The sequence below is a fragment of the Naegleria lovaniensis genome (assembly GCF_003324165.1).
Source record: "Naegleria lovaniensis strain ATCC 30569 chromosome Unknown tig057, whole genome shotgun sequence".
Classification (NCBI taxonomy): domain Eukaryota; phylum Heterolobosea; class Eutetramitea; order Acrasida; family Naegleriidae; genus Naegleria; species Naegleria lovaniensis.
Genome location: NW_025407879.1, coordinates 1 through 11,812, shown reverse-complemented (window position 1 = coordinate 11,812; position 11,812 = coordinate 1). Strand labels below are relative to the sequence as shown.

General features: G+C 37.6%; 7 protein-coding genes across 7 annotated transcripts; 5 read left to right on the top strand and 2 right to left on the bottom strand.

Moving 5' to 3' along the window:
* Window positions 1-27: 27 nt before the first annotated feature.
* Window positions 28-3,079, bottom strand: C9374_012263 (uncharacterized protein; the record flags this gene model as incomplete). Its single annotated transcript, XM_044688010.1, has 3 exons — window positions 28-207; window positions 377-734; window positions 813-3,079. The coding sequence occupies 3 exons, from the start codon at window positions 3,077-3,079 to the stop codon at window positions 28-30; spliced, it is 2,805 nt and encodes a 934-aa protein (XP_044542448.1).
* A 229-nt stretch (window positions 3,080-3,308) lies between these two features.
* On the top strand, window positions 3,309-4,484 carry C9374_012262 (uncharacterized protein; the record flags this gene model as incomplete). Its single annotated transcript, XM_044688009.1, has 1 exon — window positions 3,309-4,484. The coding sequence occupies one exon, from the start codon at window positions 3,309-3,311 to the stop codon at window positions 4,482-4,484; it is 1,176 nt and encodes a 391-aa protein (XP_044542447.1).
* A 261-nt stretch (window positions 4,485-4,745) lies between these two features.
* On the top strand, window positions 4,746-5,333 carry C9374_012261 (uncharacterized protein; the record flags this gene model as incomplete). Its single annotated transcript, XM_044688008.1, has 1 exon — window positions 4,746-5,333. One exon carries the CDS (start codon window positions 4,746-4,748, stop codon window positions 5,331-5,333), a length of 588 nt encoding a protein of 195 aa, XP_044542446.1.
* Window positions 5,334-5,599: 266 nt separating this feature from the next.
* Window positions 5,600-7,110, bottom strand: C9374_012260 (uncharacterized protein; the record flags this gene model as incomplete). The annotated part of the gene is made up of 4 exons (XM_044688007.1): window positions 5,600-5,638; window positions 5,696-6,710; window positions 6,770-6,933; window positions 7,036-7,110. 4 exons carry the CDS (start codon window positions 7,108-7,110, stop codon window positions 5,600-5,602), a joined length of 1,293 nt encoding a protein of 430 aa, XP_044542445.1.
* Window positions 7,111-7,259: 149 nt separating this feature from the next.
* Window positions 7,260-10,239, top strand: C9374_012259 (uncharacterized protein; the record flags this gene model as incomplete). The annotated part of the gene is made up of 2 exons (XM_044688006.1): window positions 7,260-9,164; window positions 9,286-10,239. 2 exons carry the CDS (start codon window positions 7,260-7,262, stop codon window positions 10,237-10,239), a joined length of 2,859 nt encoding a protein of 952 aa, XP_044542444.1.
* A 155-nt stretch (window positions 10,240-10,394) lies between these two features.
* Window positions 10,395-11,177, top strand: C9374_012258 (uncharacterized protein; the record flags this gene model as incomplete). Its single annotated transcript, XM_044688005.1, has 1 exon — window positions 10,395-11,177. The coding sequence occupies one exon, from the start codon at window positions 10,395-10,397 to the stop codon at window positions 11,175-11,177; it is 783 nt and encodes a 260-aa protein (XP_044542443.1).
* Window positions 11,178-11,464: 287 nt separating this feature from the next.
* On the top strand, window positions 11,465-11,812 carry C9374_012257 (uncharacterized protein; the record flags this gene model as incomplete). Its single annotated transcript, XM_044688003.1, has 1 exon — window positions 11,465-11,812. A coding segment is annotated over one exon (348 nt), but the record flags the coding sequence as incomplete, so codon positions are not given.

The window sequence follows — 11,812 nt, the reverse complement described above, 5'->3', positions numbered from 1 at the left end:
TCTCATACCATCCATGCTGTGTTGGAACTATTTCCTTTTGGATTTGATGGATGTTTTCTGCATGGATTCGAATTGGGTCAATTCATTGTTGATGATCTCTTGACGGACAACTGAAGCCATCACAAACTCGCTATTGAAAAAGTGTTCAACACAATTCAAGTCAAAATCTTCAAAAATTGGTGACAAGGTTGAAGTACAATACTTGTACTAATCACATCGTGCAATTATCATTGGCAGGTGTTGCAGTTTTGCGCGTGCGTGTTCAATATTGAAATGCAGTAGCATGATACAGAATGACAGTACCATGACAGAAAATGCAATATCCAGTCAAAGTCAAAATAGAATCAAGTTTCAACATTTACACACGAACACTTACATCTTTCTCACAGGTTATTACAAATACGTTCTTATTCATTCCTAACTCACATTTGAGGGAACTGAGGGTGGAAAGAACAGAACCTCCATTACATTCAATGATCAGTTTCATTTCGTCTGGTTTTGGAAGAATGTTAGAAGTAAGGAAAAAGGCCATTCCGTGAAAGAGTTTGTGTGGAGCTCTATCTCTTCTATTCAATACTTCAATAAGAGAAATGTTGAATTTTTCTTCTCCCTCCACGTCGTGCAAGTAAAAGCCTTCTTCGTCGATAAAGTATTTGGTTTTTGTACTCTGCTCAAGCCAATCGATTGTGACAATATTAGGACAGCTTCCTAAGGCACAAAGAAACTTGACAGTTCTGTGTTGCCACGAGTTTCATCAACAATAATATTATTTCAAGGCAATAAACAAAAACTTGAAAGTTAAGCATGCTTACCTTCGCAATTTGTCAGTAATCAAATGAGTGAGCCGTGATTCGAGAAGTTCTGTATAGGCGTCTTCAATAAGAACACCTCCCAGCCTTTCAATGGCTCTCAAATTTGCTTCAGTAGGTTGAATTCCTGTAAAGAGTATATGAGGATGTTGATGGTCACTCTTTTTGTACTTTTTCTTTTTCGACCTTCTCGCATCATTGAGCGGTTCTGCTGTGGAAACTATGCCTTCATGATCATGTTCGTTTAGCAAAGTGTCCTCTTCATTGACACGCTTTTTTGGATTATTGTACAATGACTGGTTGGCCTGTGATTCCTCTTGATCATCAAGCTCCTCCTCCTCAATATCGTCAAACTGTGAAGAGTTGCTAATGTTAAATGTAGAAGTTGAGGGTTCTGGATTCTGCTGTTGTGGTTGTTTCTGTTGTGTCATTTCTTGTTGGCTTGATAAGAAAGAGAGGTCAATATCATCCAGTTGTAGGTCAATCAAGTCCTCATCTTTGCAGAGGTCTTCATTGTTGTACTGATGATCGTTTGATAAAAGAACCTTCGTGTCAGAAAAATTCTTCATTGTAGTACTCTCATTGGTGGTTTGTGGAGTGCCATAAGAGGAGGAGCTTGATGGTGTTTGGAAAATTGTGACACCATCCGTCGACTTGGTCCCATTTTCTAATGATTTCACTGGCGTCTCAAAAACCAATACTTTTTGACAAGTTTGTTCTTTCTCATCTGTATTACTCATGGACTTTTTCTTTAAGACAAAATTGGTTGGAGGCACAAAATGTCTTGTTTGATTATTATTCTCAGGTTTGTGGAGTTCCTTAATAATATTGTTGCTTGAATCGTTGCGACATGATGATATTGCTTGTTTGTCCAATGTGTCGTTTGTGTTATGGGTTTGAGACGAGTTTGTCATTTCAGGTGTTGCCGGTACCAATATCTCAGAAGATTTTTTTTCAGTCGGTGATGTAGTAACAGCGCTTACGACACCATTATTGATTTTCTTGTTCATTAGCAACGTTTTCTTACTGGGAGAGGGAAACGTCGCAGATGGTGGTCGAAATAATAATTTAGAAGAGCCATTTTGAGGTGGTACTGGTAGCTGTTTGGGCGATTTTCTCGTGCATGCATTTTCATTGAGCTTCAAGTGTGAATTCAAGGCAAGGTTCTTCATAGTTTCATCCATCTCTGTACATAACTTGAATTTACAAATAATATTTCCCAACAGAATAAAATTATCATCTCTCAATTGGTAGAGCCTTCTCGATTGAATGTTGATATGTCGTTTCTTTTTCTCTGACTTTTCAACAATGACCGTCCTATTTCTAGAATTCAAATCTTCGAGAAACGAAAATTCGCCCTCTGATATTTCAATAAGAGCATGTATTTTGGAAATTGATGGGCTATTGATACATATACAACGATCGTATGGTGGTAACACATCTTTCATGCGTTTTCTATTATTTTGGGCTGCCAAGAAATATTCTTGGTTTTTTCTTGAGATTAAGGTTCTGCCACTCCACAAGGGAAAGGCTCTTTCAAAATTTTGAAGAGAATCTTTAGAACTGTACATGAATAGAAAGGCCACAATGTTGGTGCTGTTATCAGTGTTTGCTGATTGGTGGTTGTGGTGATGATGTGATATTGTGTTTGGCTCAAGTTTTTGTTGGAATAGATTCTGAGATGAGGACAAGGATGGTGTCATGCAAATACTGACACTTTCCACACGAGAGGCAGACGAAGCGACTGGAGTTGATTTCAACATGTGGAATGTGCTTGACAACACGTTTGTAGAGGCAGCACATGTTATGGATCTTGGAGGAGATGCCAGTGGTGTGAAGGGAGAGTTGGAATGTATGGAAATCGGACTGGCTTTGTTCTCGGGAGTACTCGGTACCATGGTTCGGTTTCTCTTCGGAGAGCTACCCACATGTTGTCGTCGTAGAGTTGTGGTTGGAGAAGGTACATCAAGCTTGTTGTTAACATGTTTTAAACAGAAATGGTCAGATGAATGTTGTTGATGATGAAGATGAAAATTATTATTCATCAAGGCTTTTTCATTCATGAAACCCGACGGAGAGTTATTGAAATTGTTTGATGAAGATTCAATCATCCTTTGAGTATTGTTGTTGCTGTTGCCCAACAAGGAAATCATTGGACGGAATACTCGACTAGGTGGAGTGTTCAGTGATTCATCATGATCTCGATCATGGCTGCTACTGAATGATGATGCCGGTGGCTTATTGTTGAAGCCATCATCATTCAGAGGCATATTTTTTTCCAATTCTTGCATGAACCTGTTTGAGAAGGCGGGCAACTGTTGTCGTGTATCCAATACTTTAAATCATCAAGGACAAAGTTGTTTGTATGTGAAATGATCATCACAATTTACAAGAAAGATTGAAAGGATTTCATTTCTTCACATAATTGAAACAAAATTTAAAAATAAAAAACAAAAAAAAATTGCAATCCAAACAAGTACTTGTTCAATCATCACACCAATGATCACAGCCACTAGGAATTTCTCTCTACTTCTCGATGAGTTGATGGGAGTGAATAGAAACGGCGATAGACAAGACTTAATTATTGAACATTTCACGGATCCAAGAGTTTGCAAGTTTGATTTGTTGGGTTTATGTCCCTACAAACTGTTTCCGAATACGAAATTTGATTTAGGACCTTGTCCTTTTATTTGTTGTCCCGTACCTCCAAAATTTCGAAAGCAATATGAGGAGGAGAAAAAAACACATAATTTTGATTATGAACGGGATTTGGAACGAATTTTAGCGTCCATACAAGACAATTGCGACGAAAAGATTGCCAAGGCTCAACAGCGATTGGATGTACAACACAAAAAAGATCTCAACAAGAACAATGAACCTCTTGAATTACAAAATATTAAGAAGGAAATTGAAAAAGTAACAAAACAAATTGAAGAATTAACAACTGAAGGAGAATATGAAGAGGCCCAAAAACTCATGGAACGATTGGACAGTTTAAAAAAAGAAAAGGAAAACATTGAAGCCAAAGTACCCACTCAAAAAATCGGAGACACTCAAGAATTAATAGTATGCGAAATTTGTGGAGCCTTATTGAGCGTTAATGAAAGTGACCAGCGATTGGCAGATCACTTTGCAGGAAAGGCTCACCTCGGATTTCAAAAAGTTCGAGAAAAGCTTCGAGAACTCCGAGAAAATAGAAGCTTCAATGACAAGAGACAGCTCATTGCTGATAGAGACCATTATAAACAAATGAAAGGAGGAAACGAATACAATAGTTATTACGAATTGAAGAGAAAACGTCCTGGTCAAGATGGCCAAGAAGAACATCCTAGCATTGGAGGTGGCTCTTCAACGTCAGGCTATTACAATTCACATCATGGTAGTAGTGGCAGCAGTGGACATGGAAGAAGTGACGACAGATATAATAGAGATGGTGGTAGAAGTTCTTCTTCAGGAGGTGGTGGTGGCTACAATAATTATAGGGACAGCAGTAGAGATCGTGGTGGTGGAAGAGGCGATCGTTATGACGACTATTCTTCAGGCTCCTCCTACAGACATCATGAAGATAATTATCGTGACAGAGGAGGTGATAGAGATGGCTATCATCATCACCATCGATCGTCATCGTCATCACATTCTGATTATCGACCACAACATGACTATAGACGAAGGTAGTGAAGTACCATTGTGTATGCATGCCATGTTATTAAATCATGATAAAATGCAAGATAAGGCTTTAACAATTTTGGTCTATATTTGGGTTGTGTTCAAAGGAGGTCATTACTGGAGTTTATTATTGGTGGTTACAAGCCTTGCATCACAGATAGTTGTTTCTTTAAAAATCATGATTAAATAACATGGCATGCATACGTGAAAAATGAATCGTAATGATAAAGTATCAGTATTTTTCAATTTAAAATTTAATTTCAAGAAAAAATGAAACGATTGCTCTTCCCTTCTCCAACATCATCCATCCTCACCCGAAGTTTGTTCAACAACAAACAAATTGCTTCTTCATCCTTCCTATTTTCATCATCGGCTAGTTCCACTCGGTTCTTCTCTAGCTCATTCTCAGCAAATACATCAGGACAACAACAACAAGTACCACAACAAATTAATGAAACAACAACTCCATCTACAAGCACCCTGAATTCAGCATCGTCATCATCACTCACACCCCGAGGAAGATTGTTCTTCATTACATTGGCTAAGAGCCCAATCCATCAAACCGAGGACATAAAGGCTGCAATTAGAGCTCTCAAATTAAAGAAGCCTCACCAAGTTCAAGTGCATAAAGATACTCCACAAGTTAGAGGTTTAATTTATAAATGTAGATTGTTGTTGTCGGTGAAAAGTGTTTCCACTGCTGAATTATTCCCAGAAGGAACTCAACACTTACCACAACACGTTCGTTTGACCATGGAGGAAAGGCGAGCTTTGAAGATTAAATCAATGAGAGAAAAGAAGAGCTTGAAATTATTAACAGAGGAATATATTGCTGAGAAGAAGGCATCATCACAATAGAGATTTTATTAGTGTTGAGGAGAATTTTAAACAGTCAATTCAAACAATCTAGTATTACGAATAAATTAGTTGCCAATCGAAATTTGAAAAACATTCCCGAACTCTGAAAAGATTATTTGAATAATTTCTTGTTTTTTCAGTCAAACAGGTCTATCAACAGTCCCATTAACGTTTCTGTCGTGAAACTCTTGGAAGAGCCGTTTTCTTTGACAATGCATTTTCGGATGGTATGATCATCACGTGGACAGAATTCTTCATTCACGCTCTTATCTGACCCGTCCTTGTGAATATGATTCAATTAACTCCTATAAAGTAGGAACCAAGTGATGGTTGTAGAACATTAATTATACCAATGTACATACCTTTTTTCGTTTCAAATAAGCGTCTTCTGCTCTTGCCAGTTCGAGCTTCAGTATTGATATTTCCTTCTCAATCTCATCATGGTTTAAAATGCTTTTGCTGTTAACAGATTTAGTGGTTTGCTTGGAACTTTTTACAGAAGACGGGCTGGAAGCACAGTTATTGAAAGAATTGTTGTTGAGGCTGTCATGAACCCCAATTGGTGGTTGTGTTGATTGACTGGACAAGGATAAATTCTGTTGTTGTGGTGTTTCTTTTGCGTGTTCTGAGGGCCAGCCATCGAACGACGCACTCTGTGACATTGTGGGATTGTTAAGATTGTTGACTTCAGAAAAATCAAAGCTCTTAAGCATATCTAGCCCACACATTATTGAGCTGTCAAACTCTTCTTGATCTCCATCTTGATGGAATGAGCTGGCATTTACTCCATGTTCAACACTCTTGTTAACCTCTTGACGAGAAAACGGATTTTCATGGCTCTTGGAAAATGATTGTTTCAAAGATTTGACATCAATACTCGTGTTTGTTGAGACGGAATTAGTTTCAATTTTTGTAGGTTGGAGAGAAATATTATTAAACGATGACCTCAACAATGAATCTGTTTGAATTTCTTGTTCTTTAGTAGCAAGAGGTGATGTTTTTGATGTTGCTTCCTCCACAAGGTATGAAGTATTGGAAGACGATGTTGTCAAATGAGGACTTTCAGTTTGTGTATTTGAGGATTGGGTGGATTGTGTTGAGGTTGTCAAGTTTGTTTGCTGCTGTTTCGACTCGGCAATATTGGCGCTTGATGGTTGTACTGTTGCTTCAATGACAATTTCAGGACTGCTGGTATTAGTTGAACTTGACATGTTCGTGGGCAGATGTTTCGTCTCTGCAATGTTGGTTGTATTGTCACTTGTTGTTTGTTGCTTGATGTGTGTTGATCCGTGCTTGTTCTCTGCTGGAACAGTTGCATTGTCTTTCTTACTACTCATCAAACTCGTTAACATTTTCTCCAAATCACTTTCATCCTCACTATTTGTATTGTACAAACAATTGTCCCTCTCAACGAAACCTCATCGCCAGTTACTAACCTTAATTTTGTATTTTGCACTTGAGGTATTTTCAGTCCATGACTTGATGATGATTTCCATACAATTTCCGAATGTTTACCCTCAACTTCTCTGACAATACTCTCAAACTCCTTCATGGCCCAATCAGTAATTGTCTTCCGAGTATGATGACCTCTCCATGTGGACTGTTCCATTTTGTATTTTTCAATCATTGATGAGATTAAAGGAATCAGCAATCAATGCAATTATTAATTAATTACTAGCACTATGAGAAAACGTAAACGTACTTGTATTTGAACAGCCGATTGGTGCAGCACGCTCGGAAAGGAATTTTGATCGTTGGCTGCTGATCGTGCTTTCATTTTTTCCCTCTTTGAATTTACTTTCTGTAGTGACGAGCTGAGATCTTGAGGAAGCAAATTCTCCTCAACAAGGAAAAGTGTTGATAGGAACACTACATTTTCTTGGGGTAGCTCTCTGAAGCTAGATTTTTCAGCTCAACGATGAAAAAATGACCTTAATAGACAAAAAGTCTCTGCTAAGGATCAAACTCGATCAAATCATTGAGGGAAAGAAACAACAACCTTCTTCGTCAAAACTTGCTGTGTTTTTGTATCGGAATAGAGAGAATGGTGCAATATTATTCAATGATGAGAAGGAAGAAGAACAAATATTAGAGATGGCATTTAGTGGATCCGACGAACAATCCGAATCTCATCCATGCTGTTCTATTTCATCGTTACCTAATTTGCTCCAGAAACGATATCAAAAATTAAAACATGGTTCTTCTATTCATTCCGACCTCATCTCATCAAAAATTAAATTAAGGAAACAGTTCTCCAAGTATGAATATTCATTTCTTGGTGTGGATACCTCTTCACCAAAAACTGGAGTTGGTCATGATGAAATAATTGACGTTTATGAAGAATATCTGGAGGATGATGATCAATGGATTTCTGAAGAAAATCATCCAATAATTATTTCAACGGAGATTAACGATAAACAAGACGAGCCCAAGAGTTCGGAGGTTTTAAACGAGAACGTCGCCTTTAATGAATATTCCCATAATAATGATTACGAAGAATTCATAGAAGATGAATCCAGTGCTCTTTCACCAAAAGAACAAAAGTCTATTAATGAAGAAACAGACCAAATAGATGACGATTTTATCGACGAAAACATGTTAATTGCAACATCGTTCCACATAGAAGAAAAAATCGGTGACAGAAATCACGACAAGATCCAAAAAGCCGAAGAAAAAAATGTGAATGAATCGATTGACTGCGTGAGCGGAGAAGATGACACAAGCGAATTTCAAATTTTCACCATTTCTCCAGAAGAATTCAATTTTAATGATAACGGTGAGACCCCAGGAAATTCGATAATAGATTTTCCAGAACCACTCGACATGGATGGTGTCAACGATGTTTTTAGGGAGGGGCAAAACAACAACAAAACTCTTTTAGATGCAGACCAACCAATAGAGTTAGAATATAACTCTAATGGTTCATCATCTGCATCGCTCAATTCCCCTCCTTTGAACAATTTTGACTCATTCACCTACCAACCAGCTACTGACGACAACAATTTTGGAACTGTTTTTGTAGATGACCATCAAGCCAAGTTAGAGGCGAGTTCATCTCTTACTGACATAGCGAACGAAACCGATCAAGAATTGTCAGATTTTCAGAAATTACACCAAGAAGCAGAGCCTTTTCGTAAATATGCAAATGATGATGGAGTTGACTCGGCTTTTGGATCACTTAGAAAACATAAAAAGCGTAACTACCGTAAAAAGAGGCTGTCTGCCGTGGAGAGTAATGCCAAGGATAATGAGGTAATTGTTGTTGGGCAAATCAAAACCATCCAACCATTAGAGAGTGATTTTGGTATGGACAATCGAAAAGTATCCCCTCTGGATATTTCGAATGTTTCTCATTCTTCGACTCACTTTTCATCAAACAATGAAGAACCTCCAGTATCACTAGTATCGTTGCATGAATTTTTACAAGAGGACGCAGTACTTATTGATAACTTTTCAAAACTGAACCACCGCATTTCAGAGCAAAAGCAACATGAATATTTAGAGACACCTTCCAGACAACACTCTTCTCAAACCAACACTGTTGTACAATATGAAGAACTCTCTCCAACACCTCCTCTATTTAAAAAACCAACAGGATGGGAAGAACCATTACACTTTCTGCACACAGAAAAGCCGCTTCTAGTTCATCCAATGCTCGATAAATTGAGAAGGACAATTATTGACATGATTGACACTGCTCTTAATGAAAGCACACCATCTTCTCAAGGTCCTACATCTTTGACCAATACTGTTATAGTTATGGACAGAGGTTCTCGTTTTTTGACTCCATTAATTCATTCAATATATGCCATCTTGTTGAACAGACCCAAGGTATGTACGTTGAGGAATTCGTGGACGAGTATTTCAAGCTCAATTTGCTTCTCATTATACACTATTATTATTCAAATTCATCTCCCTTAAACTGACTGTTTAAATTTCAACACACCAATAGAGCTCTCTTTTCAAAGGAGAACGAGATTTATGTGGAATTTTTTCGAAATTAACTTGCTTGAAAGAAGACAATGTGATGCAAGAATTTCTCGCATTTAAGGAAATCAGGTCATTACATGACCAGAAAAAGCTCAAAGAACGAGATTTGCTCTTAATTCAATATTTACTTCAGAGGAAATTGCTTGCATATTGCACATTTGAGCTGGTAAACACACCTGCGCTCTTATCAGAATCCTATGAAGAGACATCACTTCTTAACGATCGTGCATATGCCAGACCATTCTTTGCCATATTGAATCTACTCAAGAAGCATGTGAATTTTGAACTGAGATTTGAGTTTGACAAAGCTGGAGACATGAATAATACCAATGGCCACGATATTGTGCTTGTCACATCACTCCAACAAAATATCAAAACACTTTTGCAATATATTGTGCAAGTTGGAAAGGCCGAGAATTTAACTGTGGAGCTGGTCACGGACGAATCCAAAAACCACAACCTGGGGCGAGTTGTGCGAACTCTATTAATGTACCCTCTAAAATCCATATTGTCTGACAAACTTGTATTAGAGACGAAATGGTTGAATAGCGGCAATTTCGTCAGTCATCCATGGCAATTGATTGTGGTTTGTGCTCAAGGCCCGTTGTCCAAGGTTGGTGTCAACTTGAAAACTGGTCACTCCTTTCAGAATATTGTTCTTACCATTGACTCACTCGTGAAGAGAAAGAATCAAACGAAAACACAACTCATGGACGACAAGTTTTTCTCATTTGTGATCTATTGTTTGAATTACCAAATACTGTTCGAAGCCATGAAATTTATTTTCAAGAACATTGTCATTTTGGAGAAGAACTTCTTGCCACAATCAGTCATGCTCAACATTCAGGCACAAGAAACTATACTTTCGTATTTGCAACCACTATCCAAAATACGATTTACTTTGAATTTTTACTAAGGTGGTACGTAACAAGATGGCACTTGTAAAATGGATCATATGTGCCTGTGGATCTTCAACACGTCACTCTTTATTCTTCAGTGCAAGCGTACCCACAAATTTTTTGTAAAAGATTAAAAAAAATCAGCAACACTCTTCATCATTCCATCATCATAATGAAGTATTTCAACACAAAACGCAGCGTGTTGTTGTTCTTGATAGGAGCTCTGCTCATCTCAACATTATTCTTTGTAGGATTAACTAAAGCCCAACAAGAGAATGAAGAGGAGATTACGACAGAAGAACCAACTCTCGATGAACAAGATACATCAGCCTATATTTCATCACCTGATGTTACTCCGTTCGCTAGATTAAATCAAGACAATCAAAAGACTCTCGAATTAGGTAAAGAATCAGAAGTTGTTTTGGGCTTTTTGAATACTGGTGATCTTCCATTCAGCGTTCAATTCATTCGTGGTTATCTTGTTGCTAATATTGATCAACCATTCATTGTTCAAAACTTCACTGGTTCAATTCAAAATGTTACAGTAGGTCCAGAAGAGACTGCTACCTTCTCTTACAAATTTGTTGCCGATAAGACATTGGATGCCCGTGATTATACTGTCATGGTTGATGTCTTTTATTTAAATGTTGATAATGATACTTTCTCTACTACTTTCTATAATCAAACTATTCAATTCGTCGAAGCTCAAGAATCTGCTGATTTTGAAACAGTATTCTCATACGTTTCACTCTTTGCCATGTTGGGCTTGATGGCCTTTGGTGCTTGGTATTTGTTCAAGGGATCTGCCCAATACAAGAAGTTCTTCGGTGCCACCTCTACATCATCAGCTGTTTCTGCTGAGAAGCTTGTCAGCTTCAAGGGTGCCAATGTCAATTTGGATTTCATTCCAAAGGAACACTTGCAACATCTCAAGATTAAGTCCAATCAACAATAATTCCGAACGAGTATTTAAATATTTATATACACCATTTCTAGGGAGAGAGCACGAGTGGTAGTTCATTCTCTCTCTTGAATGTTGATTTTCTTTTCCGGAACTATTCTTTCAACAACAGACATAACTACCACATTTTTCTTCAATAATGTAATAAAACATTTTAATTTAATTCGAATGTATCACAAGAGCTTTTTCTCAAGACTATGATTAACTTGAAAGAGAAACCAACAGTTTCACTTGTGGCCAAAAGTAAAACCACTTCAACTTTGCAGACGCATTCAAAAAAAATGAGAAATCTCAAACCTGTGCATCATCAAGTGTGTACTCTTCCATTTTGCACTTCATCACATGATGAAGTAGTGTCTTGCACTTCAACGGATACAGACACAATCTTCGGAATCACACGAGAGGGTATTTTATTTGAATTGGACGTTAAATTGGGCACCATCAAGAGAACTTTCAATATTAATGAAAATGTTGAAGGAGTTACACCCGATGCAAAAATGATGGAAATTCAATATGTTGCAGAGTTGGAAAGTCTCATCATTATTTCTCAATTTGATATTATTACATTTAATATTTCAACAGATATGTGTGAAGTAACTGCTTCCATCGAAGAAGGTATTCTTGCCATG